Source organism: Sorex fumeus, unplaced genomic scaffold, assembly GCF_029834395.1.
Source record: "Sorex fumeus unplaced genomic scaffold, SorFum_2.1 ptg000063l, whole genome shotgun sequence".
Classification (NCBI taxonomy): Eukaryota; Metazoa; Chordata; class Mammalia; order Eulipotyphla; family Soricidae; genus Sorex; species Sorex fumeus.
The window spans coordinates 4,326,317-4,345,346 of NW_026606120.1; the positions used below are offsets into that span (position 1 = coordinate 4,326,317).

General features: G+C 56.1%; 1 protein-coding gene across 1 annotated transcript; it reads left to right on the forward strand.

Annotated features, from left to right (window-relative positions):
* Positions 1–935: 935 nt before the first annotated feature.
* On the forward strand, positions 936–18,895 carry VARS1 (valyl-tRNA synthetase 1). The gene is made up of 30 exons (XM_056126652.1): positions 936–1,180; positions 1,372–1,790; positions 3,401–3,535; positions 3,626–3,764; positions 3,972–4,096; positions 4,180–4,264; positions 4,480–4,580; positions 4,690–4,817; positions 12,765–12,929; positions 13,059–13,140; positions 13,475–13,594; positions 13,674–13,782; positions 13,877–13,971; positions 14,454–14,544; positions 14,744–14,868; positions 14,951–15,054; positions 15,136–15,294; positions 15,381–15,471; positions 15,567–15,672; positions 15,752–15,822; positions 15,899–16,024; positions 16,202–16,306; positions 16,393–16,461; positions 16,551–16,629; positions 16,718–16,845; positions 17,106–17,261; positions 17,369–17,575; positions 17,649–17,760; positions 17,844–18,169; positions 18,760–18,895. Exons 2-30 carry the CDS (start codon positions 1,404–1,406, stop codon positions 18,826–18,828), a joined length of 3,795 nt encoding a protein of 1,264 aa, XP_055982627.1. The 5' UTR covers positions 936–1,180; positions 1,372–1,403; the 3' UTR covers positions 18,829–18,895.
* Positions 18,896–19,030: the final 135 nt, after the last annotated feature.

Here is a 19,030-nt window from a genome sequence, read left to right on the forward strand (position 1 = left end):
GGCCCCCGCACTGTGTCTTGAATACAGATTTTGCTTATACTATACCAACCCCACCCACTCAGTGTACGCTGAGCTATCTGTGATATCTGGGACACCAAGGTGTACTTGATACTGTGAGGTTTCTCCAACTAACCTGTACTTTGGCGGGGTAGGGGATGCACCTGGTAGGTGATACTCGGGACTTATTTCTGGCTTTGCGCTCTAGGATCACTCCGGGGTATTGTATGACCATATGGGGTGCCTGGGATCGACTCCTAGACACCTCCTTGTAAGTGTCTTACCCACGATCTTTCCGGCTCTAAGGAGATTTTTGAAAAACATTGTGCATTGAGAACCTAGGCTATGCTAAGTACTTCTAGACATTGTGGTGGGTGCTGGGCACATTGTTGATATCTGACATCAAGTTGCTTTGAGAAGTGAGGAAAAAGCAGCTAATTTCTACGGCATGAGAAGAGTTAAGGGCAGGGGCTTATGGGAAGAGATCTGGGAACAGCGGGCAGCAGCAGTGGGGACTTTGGGAGAGACACAGAGCCGACCTGGCTGAAGAAAGGGTGCTCTGCAGACACCAGCGGGCGCAAAGGCCCCGAAGGAGAGAAAGGGTCCGAGCTGGGCGCACGGGGGTCTAAACTTCAGAAATCTGGGCTGCAGAGATGTACGCACTGGACTTATTAGTTTGGGTAGGAGGGCTCACACTGGCTGGCCTGGGGCTCCCGCGGGGAGTGGGGCCCCCGTGCCCCGGCGTCGCTGCCAGGGCACAGGTCCTCCCGCCGCCCGGAGCGAGGCTCGCGGCGCTTCCGCGGCCGCCGCCCGGCACCGCCTCCCGCCGAGGACCCGTGCGGGGTGTCCGCGGCGGCGCCTGAGCGGACGGCAGCGGCCGGGGCCTCGGCGGGCTTCGGCGCCCCCGCGGGGGCGTTCCCCGAGGGCGCGGCGGCGGCGGCGCGGCCCCGGGAGCCCAGCGGGCGCGGCGCGGCGCGCACGGGCAGGCGGGGCACGGCCGCCCGCGCCAGGACCCGGCCCGGAAGCGCTCGCTGTCACAAAGGGGGAACACGTGGGCAGCCGCGGCCCGGTGGCCGGCGCAGGGAGCGAGGGTCGCCGGGAGAGCCATCTACCACCCCCACCTGCCTGACTCCTCCACCCCGGCCGCTCGGCCGGCGCCCGGCTCGGGCCGGACCTCCCTACAGTACGTACCCGCGGCCCGAACCCGTGTTCTGCCAACGCGGGGCTCCCGCAGCCGTTTACCCCGTCGGAGGGTCGCGATCGTGAGAATCCCCCGCAGCCTCGCCCCAGCACCGGGGTCTCGGCTCCGCTCCCAGTAAGACACCCCCACCCCAAACCCTGGTCCACTGAGGCTGCCCCTTTCTCTCTCCTTAGGTCGTTTCCACCTGGTTCGGACCCCCATCACCATGTCCATCCTCTACGTGTCCCCTCACCCCGACGCCTTCCCCAGCCTGCGAGCCCTCATAGCTGCGCGCTATGGGGAGGCGGGAGAGGGGCCGGGCTGGGGTGGAGCCCACCCCCGTATCTGCCTCCAGCCGCCCCCCACCAGCAGGACTCCGTTCCCGCCTCCCCGCTTGCCGGCTCTGGAGCAAGGGCCGGGTGGGCTGTGGGTGTGGGGGGCGACAGCTGTGGCCCAGCTGCTATGGCCAGCAGGCTTGGGGGGCCCCGGGGGCAGCCGGGCCGCAGTCCTCGTCCAGCAGTGGGTCAGTTATGCCGACACGGAGCTCATCCCGGCTGCCTGCGGAGCTACGCTGCCAGCCTTGGGACTCCGAATGTCTGCCCAGGACCCCCAGGTGAGTGGGGAGACAGAGCACGAGGGGGAGGTTTAGAAGGGAGCAAGAATGGGATGTCATTGGTGTAGAAAAAGGATGGATCAAATTCCAGATGGCCACCTGGTATGGTCACCTTATACTTGCTTCTTAAACTCCCAGGCCCCGGTGCTTTCTACTATGAAAACTTTCATTTTCCTGTTGAGTTGAGATGCAGGGCCTGGAGAAGTACAGTGGTTAGGGCACATGCCTAGCATATGCCTGAATCGGTTCAATCCAGGGCACCATATGGGCCCGGAGCACTGCCAGCTGGTTGCCCAAGTACTGCTGGAAGTGGCCTCCAGGTCCCCTGACTGAAAATTGGGAGGAAAAACAAATGTATGCATAAATTTAGAATCATCTTGAAGATTTGAAGGATGTGTGCAGAGCATAATCTAGTTAGGGCCAGGGCCTTTACAAGTCCCTGAAAGTCCCATGAGTCCAAAGCTGCTGAGAAAAGAGATTGCTGGAGATTTAGAGAAAGTCTTTAGGATGGGATTTAGGATGGGAGGGGCGGGGTATGAGGAAAGACAGGTAGTCCTGGAGAGATGACAGTGTCTGGGAGATAAGGAAAAATGAAATGAGGAAGAAGTGGGTCCCTGGAAAGGAAAGATTATCTCCTCCGCCCACTGGGGCTGTGCTTCAAGGCCCTTCTAACACTGCCTCCTTGCAGTTGAGCACGTGGAAGATATTTAGCATTTTTGAATGAATGCATGAATGAAATATGGGACTAAGTCCCTCACTTGCTTCCTCATACCCTGGTCACCCTACTAAAATAGATGCCCCTTCTTCAAAATCCCCCATCTCCCTCAGTCTGGAGACTTCATAGCACCTCTAGGGAAAAACAGGGTGTTGTAGGTTTATAGCTCTATTGCCTCCCTCTCTGGAAACTAAATTCGGCCAGGTCAGAAGCTCCATTTGCTCCTTTTGTCCCCTTATTCGTTAGGATGTGCCTGGCATGGAGAAAGGTGCTTAAAAGTATTTGTCAGAGCAGTTAGTATGTTGCCTCTTATACTCTGTATCCTCCTTGAGCTTGATACATTGTACCTGACACATAGTAAATGTTCAGCGGCCTTTCCTGAATTTTTTTTGGTTTTGGTTTTGGGGCTACACCTAGCGGTGCTCAGGGCTTAATCCCCAGGCTCATCACCCCTGGCAAGGCTTGGGTAACCATATGGGGTGCCGGGGATCAAACCGAGATCAGTTGCATACAAGGATAAGTGCTTTGCCCTCAGTACTATTCAGCCCCAGAATGGGAAGGTTTTGTGTGTGTGTGTGTGTGTGTGTGTGTGTGTGTGTGTGTGTTTTCTTTTTGGATTACACCCCGCAATGCACAGGGGTTACTCCTGGCTCATGCACTCAGGAATTACTTCTGGCAGTGCTCAGGGTACCATATGGGATGCTGGGAATCGAACCTGGGTCGGCCACATGCAAAGCAAATGCTCTACCCACTGTGCTATCTCTCCAGCCCCAGGTTTTGTTTTTTAAATGATATTTTAATGAAGAAAAAGCCGATGAATTAACAAAGGCCAAATGGTAGGGGTTCGGGGACAGAGAGGACTAAGCTGTGCCTCTTACCCTTTGGTTCTCGCTAGGCTGCGCTGGGGGCCCTGGGCCGGGCGCTGAGCCCTCTGGAAGAATGGCTTCGGACACACACCTACTTGGCAGGGGAGGCCCCGACCCTGGCTGATCTGGCAGCTGTCACCGCCTTGCTTCTGCCTTTTAGATACGTGAGTCCCCGGGGCCTCGGGAGGGAGGGCTGCTCCCCTCAGACTGCCATAAGGTGACCAAGGGTAGTTCATACCTGTCCCCCATCCCAGGTCCTGGACCCCGCTGCCCGCCGCATCTGGGGTAATGTGACCCGCTGGTTTACCACGTGTGTCCAGCAGCCGGAATTCCGGGCTGTGCTAGGGGAAGTGGTTCTGTATGCCGGCACCAGGCCCGCCTCCCAACAGGCAGGTGAGGATGGCAGGGCCTGTGGGGGTAGAGGAATCGGGGGTGTTCATCCGAGACCGTATGTAAACACTTGCTCTTAGGGAGGGGCAATCACGGGTCAGGGGCTTGGGGACAGTCTTGGGGGACAGGCCATCGCGATAGCCTGTCAGAGCTGGGAGCACCCCTGCAGAGGGTCCCCAGCAGGCTCAGTCTGTATGTCTGTGTCTCCAGGCTCTGAGGTTCCTGCACCCCAAAAGACAGCTGCTCAACTCAAGAAAGAGGCCAAGAAGCGGGAGAAGCTAGAGAAATTCCAGAATAAGCAGAAGATCCAGCAGCAGCAGCCGCCTCCGGGGGAGGTGATAGCTCGGGGAGGTGGGGGGGGCAAGGTGGGGACCCCTCTGGGCTGCCACATAATGGGCTGACTTTCTCTTCCAAGCAGAAGAAAGCAAAACCCGAGAAGAGGGAGAAGCGCGACCCTGGCGTCATTACCTACGATCTCCCAACTCCGCCTGGGGAAAAGAAAGGTACTAGGAAGGGGACGGCACCCCCAGTCTTCTCCTCCACCCACCCCCCTCGGCTATTTTCACCCCTTCGTGCTCTGTCCTGTCCCCTGCGCCCCGGGGTGAGGATTTGCTGCACCGTCCAGCCTCCCGGGGTGCAGCCTGACGTGAGTCCCCGACCATGGATCCCCTTTGCCACCGTTCGGCCCTGGCATGAGCTGTCCTGTCCCCTCTCGCAGATGTCAGTGGCGCCATGCCGGACTCCTACAGCCCGCAGTACGTGGAGGCAGCCTGGTACCCCTGGTGGGAGCAGCAAGGCTTCTTCAAGCCAGAGTACGGGGTGAGTGGGCCAGAAGGGTCTGCGGCAGGGTTGAGGGCCGCTGGGCCAGGCGCAGGCTGGCTAGAGGACTTGTGAGGCCTTAGTATGCACCATCCTTGTCCCCCAACAGCGATCCAGTGTGTCAGCGCCAAACCCCCGGGGCATCTTCATGATGTGCATACCGCCTCCCAACGTCACAGGCTCCCTGCACCTGGGCCACGCACTCACCAATGCCATCCAGGACTCCCTCACGCGGTGGTGAGCTCTGAACTCCCCCTCTCCGCTCTCTGCTCTTGCTCCCCTCTCCCCGGAAGGGGCACCCCTCCTTGATTGTCCCTCAGCTCTGCCCCCTGGGAGTGGTGGGTCCCATCTACTCATCCTTCACCAGTCAGGTAACCAGCGCCCCATCTGAAATCTCCCTTCTCGTTACTAAAATTAACACTTTGAATTAAATACAAAATTTGTGAATAAATTCTTCTTGTAAGAAATTAATATCAGGGGGCTGGAGCGATACCAAAGCAGGTAGGGCATTTGTCTTGCACGCGGTCGACCCGGGTTCGATTCCCAGCATCCCATATGGTCCCCAAGCACCGCCAGGAGTAATTCCTGAGTGCATGAGCTGGGAGTACCCCTGTGCATCGCTGGGTGTGACCCAAAAAGCCCCCCCAGAAAAAAGAAAGAAAAAAAGAAATTAATATCAGGGCCAGAGAGGTAGGTTGAGGGTTGAGGTACTTACCTTGCACACCGTGACCTGGTTTCATCCCCAGCACTACATGTGGTCCCCCTAGTCGCTGCCAGCAGGTGTACCTCCCCCCGCCCCCTCCCACCTTCAAGCAACAAAGAACGAAAAGAAAAAATTCAGGCCAGATAGCTACTACAGGAGTTAAGGATCTTGCTTTGCATGTGGCTGACCCAGGTTTGATTCCTGGCACTGCATTTTGCCCTTGAGCACAGCCCCAAGTAGCCCCAGAGTACAGCTGGGTTCAGCCCAATACCTCTAAGCGCCTCAAAACAAATAGGAAGCGCCCCTCCAGATTTAGCATTATTACTTGGTTTATTTATTTTGTTTTAGCCAGTGGGGGCTCCCCGGATGTGTTCAGGGCCACTCCTAGTAATATTCAGGCCTGCAGTGTGCTGGTTGGTTTAGGTGGCTGAGCCCGGCTGTGCTGAGCCTGGCCGCGCTTAGGTACCATGTGGTTGCCAAACGCCTCGTTCATGCAGGCATGTGCTCTGACCCCAGAGCTGTCGCCTGTCTCTGCATTGCCATCACTTTTTTTTATCTTTTTGAGTCACACCTGGCGATGAACAGGGGTTACTTCTGGCGTTGCTGGGGGACCATATGGGAAGCTGGGAATTGAACTCGGGTTGTCCACGTGCAAGGCAAATGCCCTACTGTGCTATTGCTCTAGCCCCTGCATTGTCATCACTTTGATGTGGAAGTTTATAATCATGCTTCCATAGAAATGTTTTCATTTGGGCAGCATTTTCTCTTCTCCTGCTTAACCAAAAGGGCTCACATCAGACACTGCCCTTTTCTTCTTACTCTTTTTATTTATTTTTTTATTTTTTTAATTTTTCGGTGCATGCAAAGCAGGCCCTGTGCCACAGAGCCACATCCCCAACCCTTTTCACTCTGAGTCGTTTATCTTATCCCTATGTGTAGACTCACTTTGTTTTCACCGCTTATTTCAGAGTGTGAAATACAATACTATAATGGAGTCGCTTTGTTTTTTTGTTGTTGTTCTTTTACTTAAGCCTGTCCCAGCAACCTTCTAATCTCCCATGCAAAAAAAAAAGTGCATTTGTTATTTCTGATAACAGACTAGCAAGCCTATGTTGTATTTATTTTGAAGGCTTGGTTTTATTTATTTTTTTATTGTTTTTTCTTTTTGGGCCATACCTACTGGGACTCAGGGATCACTCTGGCTCTGTTCAGGTATCTCTCCTGTCAGGGCTTGGGGGACAATATAGGGTACTGGAGATTGAGTACAGATCCTCTACACCATACAAGGCAAACACCCTGTCCACTGCCCTATCACTCCAGCCCCTGGTATAAATACTCAAATTAGCTAACTACGAATTTTGATTGTAGCTGGAGCGATAGCACAGCGGTAGGGCGTTTGCCTTGCACGCAGCCAACCTGGCCGACCCGAGTTCGATTCCTCCGCCCCTCTCGGAGAGCCCAGCAAGCTACCGAGAGTATCTCGCCCGCATGGCAGAGCCTGGCAAGCTCCCTGTGACGTATTCGATATGCCAGACACAGTAACAACAAAGTCTCCAGTGGAGATGTTACTGGGCCCGCTCGAGCAAATCGATGATCAACGGGAGGGCCTTAAAAAAAAATTTGATAAAGTATTTGAGGTGCAGAGATAGCACAGGGGTTAAGGCACATGCTTTGCGTACACCCCAACCTTGATTCAGTTGGACTCTTATGCTATCCCCATTCCCCTAGCACCAAAGGTGCAGCCCTGGAGTCCCCTGGTGTGGTTCTGGTGGCTTCAGAGAGGGGTATTGCACCCTTCAGGCACTTGGCAGCGTTGTATTCTCAGGCCCTCGCTATGAAACCACCCCCTACCCCCTCATGGCTGAGAATCCCCAGGCCTGGCCCACAGAACCCCTGAACACCCCCACTTCCTCCCCGGCAAATAAAAACTGTAGCACTGTCCTCCCTTTGTTCATCAATTTGCTTGAGTGGACACCGGTAATGTCTCCATTGTGAGACTTGTTATGTTTTTGGCATATCGAATACGCCACAGGGAGCTTGCCAGGCTCTGCCGTGTGGGCGGGATACTCTCTGTAGCTTGCTGGGCTCTCCAAGAGGGACGGAGGAATCAAACCCGGGTCAGCCACGTGCAAGACAAATGCTCCAGCCCACAAATAAAAACAATAAGTAAAATTTTAAAATAAGTATTTGAAGAGCTGGGTAGATGGCACAAAGGGCTGGAGCATGTGCTTTGCAGGTAGGAGTCCAAAAACCCTTATTGAATAATCCTCCAAGCAGCGCTCGGAGTGGTCCAAATAAATACATTAAGTACTATTTTAGCACAGTGGATAGGGCGTTTGCATTGCATGTAGCCAACCTTGCCGACCCAGGCAAAGCCTGGCAAGCTACCCATGACGTATTCGATATGCCAAACACAGTAACAAGTGTCACAATGGAGACGTTACTGGGCCCACTCAAGCAAATCGATGAACAACAACAGGTGGACAGAGACATTGACTTTTTTGAAATGTAATTTTATTTTCATAAAGTTGTTCACAATAATTTATTATATATAAATCCCAACACCAATCCCATCACTATTACAACTTCCCACCCCAAGCCCCAAAGCCTGCCTCCAAATCAAGACCTAAATAATTTATTTTGTATTGCTTATTATGAATATTCTGCTACAAATGAACCCAAAAAGTTTCCTTAGAGAAAAGTGTGTGAAGATTGTTGTATTTCACCTTGGAGCCATCACACCCTTGTTTTGGTACATCAGTGGGGTAGAGTATGAGATGTCACTACAGGAATTCTAAAATTTTAAATAGGGTGATATAGCTGAGGTTAATTAATTTTTTTTTAACTAGATGCTGACTTTGGGGTCCGGGAACATCTCTGCAGCGTGTTACTCTTGTGTTGCTTTTTTCCAAGAGATTTATTTCTGGAGTCTCTGGGATCATGTTCATTAATGAGTTTATATGACACCGGAGGAGTTCATGGGCGTGACCACCAGGACAGGGAAATGGGGGTAGGACACCCATTCCTGACTCCGTGTGAGTGGAGATTTCAGTCACTCGTCCCACATAACTGGGACTTTCAGCAGATTCACTCATGGATGAGGCTCATCTGAGCCTTTGGAAATCGGCCATGAGCATGGTGGCAGTTGAGTTCTGGAGGTTTTTGGCTGCTGGGACTAGTTACTAGTTGGTGCAGGTGGGGAGGGGGCTCACCTGCCCCGCTCCAGTTGCCCCGGATAAGGCAGCCTGCTGCAGTCTGGGGGTATCTCTGGCTTGTTGCTCATGTTGCTCTCTTGGAGAGATTTATTTGAGTCTGCATCATGGCCAATAATGAGCTTATAATGGCATGGCCAGGCAAGTTCTCTTTTTTTGTTTTTGTTTTTGTTTTTGGGTCACACTCAGCAGTGCGGGGGGGGGGGGGGGCGGTTACTCCTGGAGGTGCTCAAGGGACCATATGGGATTCTGGGAATTGATCCCGCAATGCCCTACCTGCTGTGCTATTGCTCTAGCCCCCCCCAGGCAATTTTTTTTTTTTTTTGACAGTGGTTGGGGACTGATTTTTACTGTAACATAGAAACCAGACTGTAGTAGGTCTATACGATCAGGGCAGATGGTCATCTTTCCAAAGGGTGAAGTCCAGGAAAATTCTTAAAGCCACTGACCACCTTGTGATTTTTGTTGTTGTTTTTTTTTTAAATTTTTATTAGTGAAACACCATGAGGTACAGTTGTAGACTTACAAATTTTTGTGCTTGAGTTTCAGTTATACAATGATCGGGTACCTATCCCTCACCTTGCAATTAAAAAAAAAAATAATAAAATTTCCTTTCCTCTAGCTTACTTTAATAGTGCAGTATGGAATATGAAATAACTTTAAAAATACATATTTATCAGCTATTGGTGTCATTGGTAAGGCTTTCACTCAATTATAGACTAAGTAAATTTGGGAGACCCAAATTAATATGCTGTGGTTAGAAAGAGTTTAAGGGTTAAGGCATTAAGTACTTTTTTTTTCTTTTTGGGTCACACCCAGCGATGCATAGGGTTAACTCCTGGCTCTACACTCAGGAATTACTCCTGGCGGTGCTCAGGGAGCCATGTGGGATGCTGAGAATCAAACCCGGGCTGGCTGCATGCAAGGCAAACTCCCTACCCGCTGTGCTATCACTCCAGCCCCTAAGTACGTTTTTTTAAAAAAGATTTTTCTCCCCTTTTGACTACTGGTGCTCCCATGGCACTCATGGTTCTGTGCTCCTGGTCCTCGTGTGACCATGAGTGGTGCTGGAGATTGAACTGGGTTCAGCCTCAAGAAAGGCAGATGCCTTTAGCCCTGTACGATCTCTCTGGCCCAGAAAGTATTTTAAGTGATAGAGCACTTGACTTGCATATATGATACCACAAGTTTGATCCCTGACACCACAAAAAAGGTTTTTTTTCATGTTTCCAGGGGAAGGTGGGTTTCTGGGCTACTCTCAGTGAAGCTCAGGGGTTACTCCAGGCTCTGTGATGCGGGTCACCCTTGCCAGTGCTCAGGGCATCATCTGCAGTACAGAGATCCAACCAGGGCCCCATGCAAGATTAGCACCATAGATCCTTGTTCTAGCTCTCCATACCAATCTTTTTCTTCTTATTTTTTTTAAATGTTGGGGTCACACCTGGCTGTGCTCAGGGCTTATCCTGGTTCTGCACTCAGGGATCACTCCTGGCAGTGCTTGGGAGCCCCTATGCGGTGCTGGGGCTAGATTGTACCTAGTAGGCCACATGCAAGGCAAGTACCTTGCCATGTGGACTGTCTCTTCAACCCCATTTTACTTTTAATAGCAACACTCTAATGAAAAATAACATGGAGTATCTCCAATAATGGAATATTATACAAGCGAAGTAAATAACAAGAAGTAGTTGTGTGGCTATATATTTTTCTTTTTTCTGTAGAGAGCAGGGTATTTTTATACAATATTTATACTATTTACTTTGTGCCAAAGTTTTGTGAGCCCCAAGAGATGATCTTTAGTGAAATGGCTGGAGAGATGGTGCAGCAGAGAATCTGAAAGTCTTTGCCCTTATCAACCTGTTCAATCCCCAGCGCTCCCATAAGGTTCCCTTTGCCCATAGGAGTGATTTTTTTCTTAGAGAAACAATTATTTTTGCTGAGTGGGAACCAGAACCGTGGCACCCGCTTGCAGAGCACAGGCTCTGGCTCTTTGACTTATCTTCATTTCTTATGCTTCGCTCACAGCTTCATCTTGTTTTGTTTTGTTTTCTTTTCTTTTTTGGGTCACTCCTGGCTCTGCACTCAGGAATTACTCCTGGTGCTCCGGGGACCCTATGGAATGCCGGGGATGAAACCCGGGTCAGCCGCATGCAAGGCAAATGCCCTACCCGCTGTACTATCACTCCAGCCCCATAGCTTCATCATAGAGTTCATGGCATATGTTCTCGTTAGGGGCCAGAGAGATTGTCCAGTGAATTTAACCCCCAGTCCTGTGTTGTTCCTGAGTAGCCTAGAGCACAGAGCTGGGGGTAGCCAAGCACTCAGGGTTTGTGTGCCCCCCCCCCCAAAGAAAACAACCACGCGTATAGATGCATTCCTGTTCATTATGGCATGTTCACCTTTCTGAGTGTCTTTATCTACAAGAGGATAGAGTTGCTATAATCCCTGTCCCCAAGGAGATCTTAACATCTTGGGAATAAACAAGGTCTTCCAGTAATGAATCTCACAGTTTGATGAGTCATTGAAGATAATGTGTGAATGCAGCATTGTTTTTCTGTGGTAATTTTTTCTCCCTGCATTGACATGCCTAGCAATTCTAAAAGATCATCCAAAATATTGATTTGTGGTTAGTGGGGTTTTTTTTGTTGGGGAGGGGAGAGGGTGCCATACCCAGTAGTAGTCAGACCTTATTCCTGGCTAAGCTCTGGGGTGCAGGCAAACACCCTAGCTGCTGTACTGTCTCTCCGCGCCCATGTATTTATTGCTTTATGTCAATTAAGGTAAATCCAAAGAGCAAATTGCATCCACTGCATCCAGAGTGTGGCAGTGGAGTCTCATTTATCTCATGATTAGTACCTGAGACAGCATTAGTTTCCTGTCATTTGCTGCAAAATGGTGTCTCAATAGGCTTACTATTTTGTTTTGGGGTCACATCCTGCAGTGCTCAGGGATTACTCAGGCTCTGCAGTCAGGAATTACTCCTGGTGGTCCTCTGAGGACCATATCGGATGCCAGGGATGGGAGCTGAGTCTGCCTGGTTCAAGGGAAATGCCCAGCCAGCTGTACTGTCCAGTTTTGTTGTGGTGGTGGTGTTTTCTGGGTTTCTTTTTTGTTGTTATTTTGAGCCACACCCGGCAGTGCTTAGGGCTTCCTCCTGGCTCTGCACTCAGGAATCACTCCTGGTGGGGCTTGGGGAACCTATGTCATGTCGGGGATCAAACCTGAGTCGGCCGTGCCAGGCAATCTCCTTAGCTGCTGTGCTTGTTCTTTGGCCCTTTCGTTTTTCTAACCTGGGAGTTTTGCTGTTGGAGGTTTTACTTTTGATCGAATCAGTTTAAAATTTCTCTTTGTCGCTTCATCTTCTGTATCTTGTTACAAAAGAAAACTCACCCTAGTATTTTGCTCAGAATGAGTCTTTGGTTTATTGGGTTTTTTGATGTGGGGCCAGACCAGGCTCAGGGGGGTTCCTAGTCTCCTAGTTTCATGCTCAGGGGTCACTCCCAGCAGTGCTTGGGGACCATGCAGTCCTGTGTTTAAATTTACCTCGGGACTCCAGCATGCGAAGTGCCTACCAGCCCTTGCAGCTCTTCCAGCTCTTAGAATTCTCTGTGATTATTGGATGGTGGGGAAATTTTCTAGCTAGTTCTTCCAACCAAATTTGTTGTTTGTCCTTCTTAAGTGGCAGGAGTGGGGCTGGAGCAATAGCACAGCGGGTAGGGTGTTTGCCTTGTACGCGGCCTACCCAGGTTCGATTCCTGGCATCCCATATGGTCCCCCAAGCACTGCCAGGGGTAATTCCTGAGTGCAGAGCCAGGAGTAACCCCTGAGCACTGCCGGTGTGACCCAAAAAGAAAAAAAAAATTAAGTGGCAGGAGTATCATGTGTCTCTCCAGCTCCTTTGCTCTTGTACCCAATTGCCGTGGCGTTTCTTGCACATCCTCCCTGACAGTAAGTTTAGAATCGGAAGGGTCAGGGCTAAAAAGGTAGTATAGCAGGTCAGGCTTTTGCCTCGCAGGTGGCTGACCCAGGTTCAATCCCTGGCATCACAAATGATCCCCAAACCCCTGCTAGGTGTGATTCCTGAGCACTGAGCCAGGAATAAGCCCTGCACACCACCAGCCGTGGCCCCCATCCCCCCAAATAAAACAGGATCAGGAAGTTCCCTTTCTGCCGCCCTGCTTTTTTCTAGTCCTAGACGCCCTTTCCGGAAGCTCCCCTCCCCCCCCATGCAGGCTTCACAGGCTGCTCACATGCTCTTCCTGCTTCCCGCAGGCACCGCATGCGTGGGGAAACCACCCTGTGGAACCCTGGTTGCGACCATGCAGGCATTGCCACGCAGGTGGTGGTGGAAAAGAAACTTTGGCGTGAACAGCGCGTGAACCGGCACCAGCTGGGCCGCGAGGCCTTTCTGCAGGAGGTCTGGAAGTGGAAGGAAGAGTGAGTCGGCGTCCCCGGGCCCTCACAGGCCACAGGGAGCAGGTCCCAGGGCAGGAGCAGTCCCCACCCCACCATCTCCTTCAGGGGCTGCGCCCCAGCAGTGATGCCTTCCTGTCTGGGCCCTTGTAGGAAAGGCGACCGCATCTACCACCAGCTGAAGAAGCTTGGCAGCTCACTGGACTGGGGTCGAGCATGTTTCACCATGGACCCCGTGAGTAGGGGTGTCTCGGGCGGGGTCCTTGACCCTCCCATTGGAGGGGACCACGCTCACAGAAAGTGAGCAGCGGCAGGCGCCCCTTCCCTCCCCATGTGGCCTGTGGCTCTCCCAGCTGTCCGCTCGGGGACCTTGGGGGGAGTCTGCCCCGGTCAGTCTGGGGTGGCCGTATGCCACTGTCATCCTGGTGTCCTGTCCTGCAGAGCCCCAGCTGCAGTCCTCCAGCTCTTCAGGGAGCATGTGTGCTGAGCATGGGGTTCCGCACAGGCTGTGCCTCACCACCCCACCACCCCTCCTCACCCTCACCCTCACCTGTCTCTGACTCCCGCAGAAACTCTCAGCAGCTGTGACGGAGGCCTTTGTCCGGCTCCACGAGGAGGGCGTCATCTATCGCAGTACCCGCCTCGTCAACTGGTCCTGCACCCTCAACTCCGCCATCTCCGACATCGAGGTGTGCACCCCTTCCCGGGCCTGCCCAGCCCCAACCCGAGCCCCAGCCCATGGCCGCCTCTGGTAACCCGTCCCCCCAGGTGGACAAAAAGGAGCTGACGGGGCGGACCCTGCTCACCGTGCCTGGCTACAAGGAGAAGGTGGAGTTCGGAGTCCTCATCTCCTTCTCCTACAAGGTCCAAGGATCCGGTAGGGACTGGGCCATCAGCCTCCTGGGCTGGGGGATAAGGGGTGGGGGGGGGATGCGGCCAGTGCTCAGACCTCAGATCCCCTGTCACCCCAGACAGTGACGAGGAGGTGGTGGTGGCCACAACTCGGATTGAGACCATGCTGGGCGATGTGGCTGTGGCCGTGCACCCCAAAGATCCCAGATACCAGGTGCGATGAGGGTCCCCCACACTGGGGAAAGATGGCAGGCGGGGGTGGGTGGCGCTCCAGGGTGAGGACTTGTGTGTATCTGAGGATGGCCGGCCTGCCCCAGCTAAGGGGACAGCATGGCATTAGCATCTTTGAACTTGATTCTGGTCTTCAAGAAGGAATTGGGGAGGCCAGAGCAATAGCACAGCGGGTAGGGCATTTGCCTTGCACGCAGCTGGCCCGGGTTCGATCCCCGGCATCCCGTATGATCCCCCGAGCACCGCCAGGAGTCATTCCTGAGTGCAGAGCCAGGAGTAACCCCTGAGCATCACTGGGTGTGACCCAAAAAGAAAAAAAAAGGAATTGGGGTGCTGGGCGAGTCGGGGTCCCGACCAGGATGGAGGGGCGTACCCTTTGCATCTCGCAGCCTTTCTGTGTGGGTGGTGGGGTGCTGTCACACGCTCTGCCAGCACCCCAGCATCTGCTGCCTGCCTGTGTCCCAGCACCTAAAGGGGAAGCGCGTGGTCCACCCTTTCCTGTCGCGGACCCTCCCCATCGTCTTCGATGACTTTGTGGACATGGAGTTTGGCACGGGTGAGCCTCTGTGGGCAGAGGAACCGCGCCTGTCCTGTCTCCCCGCCCAGGGGCAGGGCTTGGCCGCTCTTGGGAGGGCGGGGTGTGCTGGGGTCTGGAGCCACATCCTGGGACTGCATGGTCTGGGGAGGTGCGTGTGGAAGGGGACCCCACTGAGTCCCTTGTGTCCTGGGTACACCCCCCCCCCCGTCCCTCCCAGGTGCGGTGAAGATCACGCCTGCGCATGACCAGAACGATTATGAAGTCGGCCAGCGGCACGGGCTGGAGGCCATCAGCATCATGGACGCCCGCGGGGCCCTAATCAATGTGCCTCCCCCATTCCTGGTGAGCTCCCGGGGGTGCAGGGCCGACTCTGGGGCGAGCAGGGCGGGGTGCATGGGCAGCCTGACGGGCCTGTCTCCCCCAGGGCCTGCCCAGGTTTGAGGCCAGGAAGGCGGTTCTGGCAGCACTGAAGGAACGGGGACTGTTCCGTGGCATCGAGGACAACCCCATGGTGGTGCCCCTCTGCAAGTAAGGTGGGGGTGGGTGGGCGGCGGGAGAGAGGGGGCTCCCGTGGGCTCATCACGGCCTCACGCTCCTGGGAACCCACAGCCGCTCCAAGGACGTGGTGGAGCCCCTGCTGCGACCGCAGTGGTACGTGCGCTGCGGGGAGATGGCCCAGGCTGCCAGTGCTGCTGTGACTCGCGGCGACCTCCGCATCCTGCCCGAGGCCCATCAGCGGACATGGCATGCCTGGATGGACAACATCCGGTGCGTGGGGCCGCTCGGTGTAGCGGGGCGCTGGTGCGGGCTTAGCTGGCTCAGGCCCCCCCTGACCACCCACACTGCACCCACAGGGACTGGTGTATCTCCCGGCAGCTGTGGTGGGGCCACCGCATCCCTGCCTACTTTGTCACCATCCATGACCCAGCTGTGCCCCGGGGAGAGGTGAGAGCTCACTCGAGGGACCAGGGAGTTTGTTGGGTCCTGGGGGTTGGATAAGACCAAGGTGCCCTCTCGGGTGCTGACTCCACCCCTGGCAGGACCCCGACGAGCGGTACTGGGTAAGCGGGCGCAGTGAGGCCGAGGCCCGTGAGAAGGCAGCCAAGGAGTTTGGCGTGAGCCCGGACAAGATCAGCCTCCAGCAAGGCAAGGCGGGGCCGGGGGCCGGGACGGGGTGGGGGGCACTAAGCACCCTCTGACCTCTGAACTTTGGCGGCGTCAACAGATGAGGATGTGTTGGACACCTGGTTCTCCTCGGGTCTCTTCCCCTTCTCCATCTTGGGCTGGCCCAACCCGGTAAGCTGTGGAACGACCTGGGGAACCGGCCATGTGGGGGGAGCCTGACTCCCAGCTCACCCCACTGTACCCGCAGTCAGAAGACCTGAGCGTGTTCTACCCGGGGACGCTGCTGGAGACCGGCCACGACATCCTCTTCTTCTGGGTGGCCCGAATGGTCATGCTGGGCCTGCGGCTCACGGGCAGGCTGCCCTTCAGAGAGGTGCGGGCGGCGGCTTGGGCCGGGGGTTATGGGGCCTCCGGTCCCACGAGGATGGTGGGTGGGTGGGTGGGTGGGGGACGGACCTTGAGTGGCCTGAGGCCCAGAGCAGGGCGGGGGAACCAGACCAACCGTGGTGGGGTCAAGGCTGGGGACAAACCTCCCTTGCTGGCCTTGCAGGTCTACCTCCACGCCATCGTGCGAGACGCCCACGGCCGGAAGATGAGCAAGTCTCTGGGCAACGTCATCGATCCCCTGGACGTCATCCATGGGGTCTCCCTGCAGGTGGGGCAGGGGCTGGCCCGGGCCAGGGAGGGTTGTGGGGCCACGGCCACAGCCAGGGCCCCTGACCGCCCCCACCTCACCCTCAGGGCCTTCACGACCAGCTAGTGAACAGCAACCTGGACCCCAGCGAGGTGGAGCGGGCCAAAGAAGGACAGGTACAGGGCGCAGGGTGGCCGCGCCCGGCCTGGGGTGTGGGCAGCGGGGCTGGGGCGCGGCTCAGGATGGCCCTGTGCCCTCCCTGCAGAAGGCCGACTTCCCGGCGGGGATCCCCGAGTGTGGCACTGATGCCCTGCGCTTCGGACTCTGCGCTTACACGTCCCAGGGTACGGTCCGAACTCCACCCCTGCCCCTCCCTGGCGGTGTGTATAGGAGGGATGATAGTTGGAGGGCTCACCCTTCACTCCCACCCAGGCCGAGACATCAACCTGGATGTGAACCGGATATTGGGATACCGTCACTTTTGCAACAAGCTCTGGAATGCCACCAAATTCGCCCTCCGTGGCCTCGGGAAGGGCTTTGTGCCCTCACCTACCTCCAAGGTACCCTCCTGGGCATCCCACCTTTTGCATCACGAATGTCCCAGCCTGCCTCAGTCCTGGCTCTTAGATCAGGAGACCAGCCTCTGCCCTCAGGAACCTTCGTGCAGCTCAGGGACTATCGTCCCCAGAGATGGGTTGGGGGGCGCTGTCCCTTCTCCCCATCCTCAGGCCCCGGGAACTCAGAATTGTTGCTGGCTCGTGCTTCCGTGGGGTTTTCTCTCCCCTGGGCCTATGAGGCTCACCTGTCCCCTTCCCCCAAGCCTGGAGGCCAGGAGAGCCTGGTGGACCGCTGGATCCGGAGCCGGTTGACAGAGGCCGTGAGGCTCAGCAATCAGGGTTTCCAGGCCTACGACTTCCCCGCGGTCACCACTGCCCAGTACAGCTTCTGGCTCTATGAGCTCTGTGACGTCTACCTGGTGAGGAGCAACGGGGTGTCTGGGCCGAGACCGGAGCCCACTTGCCCGCTCCTGGCCCCTGCGGAGCTGGACGGTCGTCGCCCTGAGCCGTGTGTCCTGTCCCCCAGGAGTGCCTGAAGCCCGTGCTGAATGGGGTGGACCAGGCATCTGCCGACTGTGCCCGCCAGACCCTCTACACCTGCCTGGACGTCGGCCTGCGGCTTCTGTCCCCCTTCATGCCCTTTGTGACCGAGGAACTGTTCCAGCGGCTGCCCCGGCGGACTCCACAGGCGCCCCCCAGCCTCTGTGTCACTGCGTACCCGGAGCCCTCGGAGGTAGGGGGCTGTGACCCACGGGGACTGCCCGTCGCCGCTGCCCGCCTGTCTCACCCCCTCCTCTTCCCCACAGTGCTGCTGGAAGGACCCTGAGGCAGAAGCCGCCATGGAGCTGGCCCTGAGCATCACCCGTGCCGTGCGCTACCTGCGAGCCGACTACAACCTCACCCGCATCCGGCCCGACTGTGAGCCGCCCGCCCGCTGCCCGCGTGGCTGCCCTGTCCCATAGCCGCCGGGGACCAGCTTCACCATCCTCCCTTCCCTGCAGGTTTCCTGGAAGTGGCCGATGAAGCCACGGGCGCCCTGGCCTCGGCCGTGTCCAGCTACGTGCAGGCCCTGGCCAGCGCAGGCGTGGTGGCCGTTCTGGCCCTGGGTGCTCCTGCCCCGCAGGGCTGTGCTGTGGCCGTAGCCTCCGACCGCTGCTCCGTGCACCTGCAGCTGCTGGGACTGGTGGACCCGGCCCGAGAGCTGGGCAAGCTGCAGGCCAAGCGCGGCGAGGCTCAGCGGCAGGCCCTGCGACTGCGGGAGCGCCGCGCCGCCTCTGGCTACCCCGTCAAGGTGCCTCTCGAGGTGCAGAAGGCGGATGAAGCCAAGGTGTGTGCTGGGGGGTCGTGGGGGGGGGCGTGTCGGCCCCTAGTCCCCTCAGTCAGCCCACTTAGGCCATCAGAGGGGAGCACAGAGCCCGGGTCCCCCAAGCAGGAGCTCTGAGTCACCAGCAGGCAGAGACGGGGTGGGCTGGGGCCAAGTGTCACCTGCTGCCCGTTCCTGGAACTGCTCGGGTCGGTTCAGTCAGGACCCTCTGGGGAGGAGAGTGCGCTGACTCTCATGGAGTCAGGACTCCAGCAGGGCCAGAGTTGAGCCTTGCAGCTAAGGGCTGCCTCTGGGGTTCTCCCAGAGCTTGTGGGTCGGCAGTATGGATCCCCAGTTTACAGAGGAAGGCCTCGGGCCTAACCCTGTATCTCCTGCCCAGGACGGCACCGGGGGTTGGGGTTGCTGCCGGGTGTTTGGGCTCTGAGACCCCATGTCCTTGGAGACTGATGGGCAGGAGCCTGGAGGCAGAGATGTCAGAAAAGCAAGGGGGTACAAGTGGGGGCGCATGGACCAGCTGTTGCACACTCCCCAACTCCCATGGCCCCCACTGTTCCCCTCGGGTTTCCTTACCCTTTGCCCCCATCTGTCCCCAGCTCCAACAGACAGAAGCAGAGCTCAGGAAGGTGGACGAGGCTATCGCCCTGTTTCAGAAGATGCTGTGACACACGACTCCAACCCTCACAACCCCCGTGGCCCACCAGGGGGGTGGCAGCAATAAAATATTTTGCCACAAAACCATCTTTTCTCTCCTGATTTGTGTGTGCTGGGGCCGGGGAGGTGTGGCTGGGGCTGGGTTCCCGAGTCCTCGGAGGGCACAGCTGGGGCCCGGTGGGCAGAGAGGTGCAAGCGCCTGGGTCTGTCCTG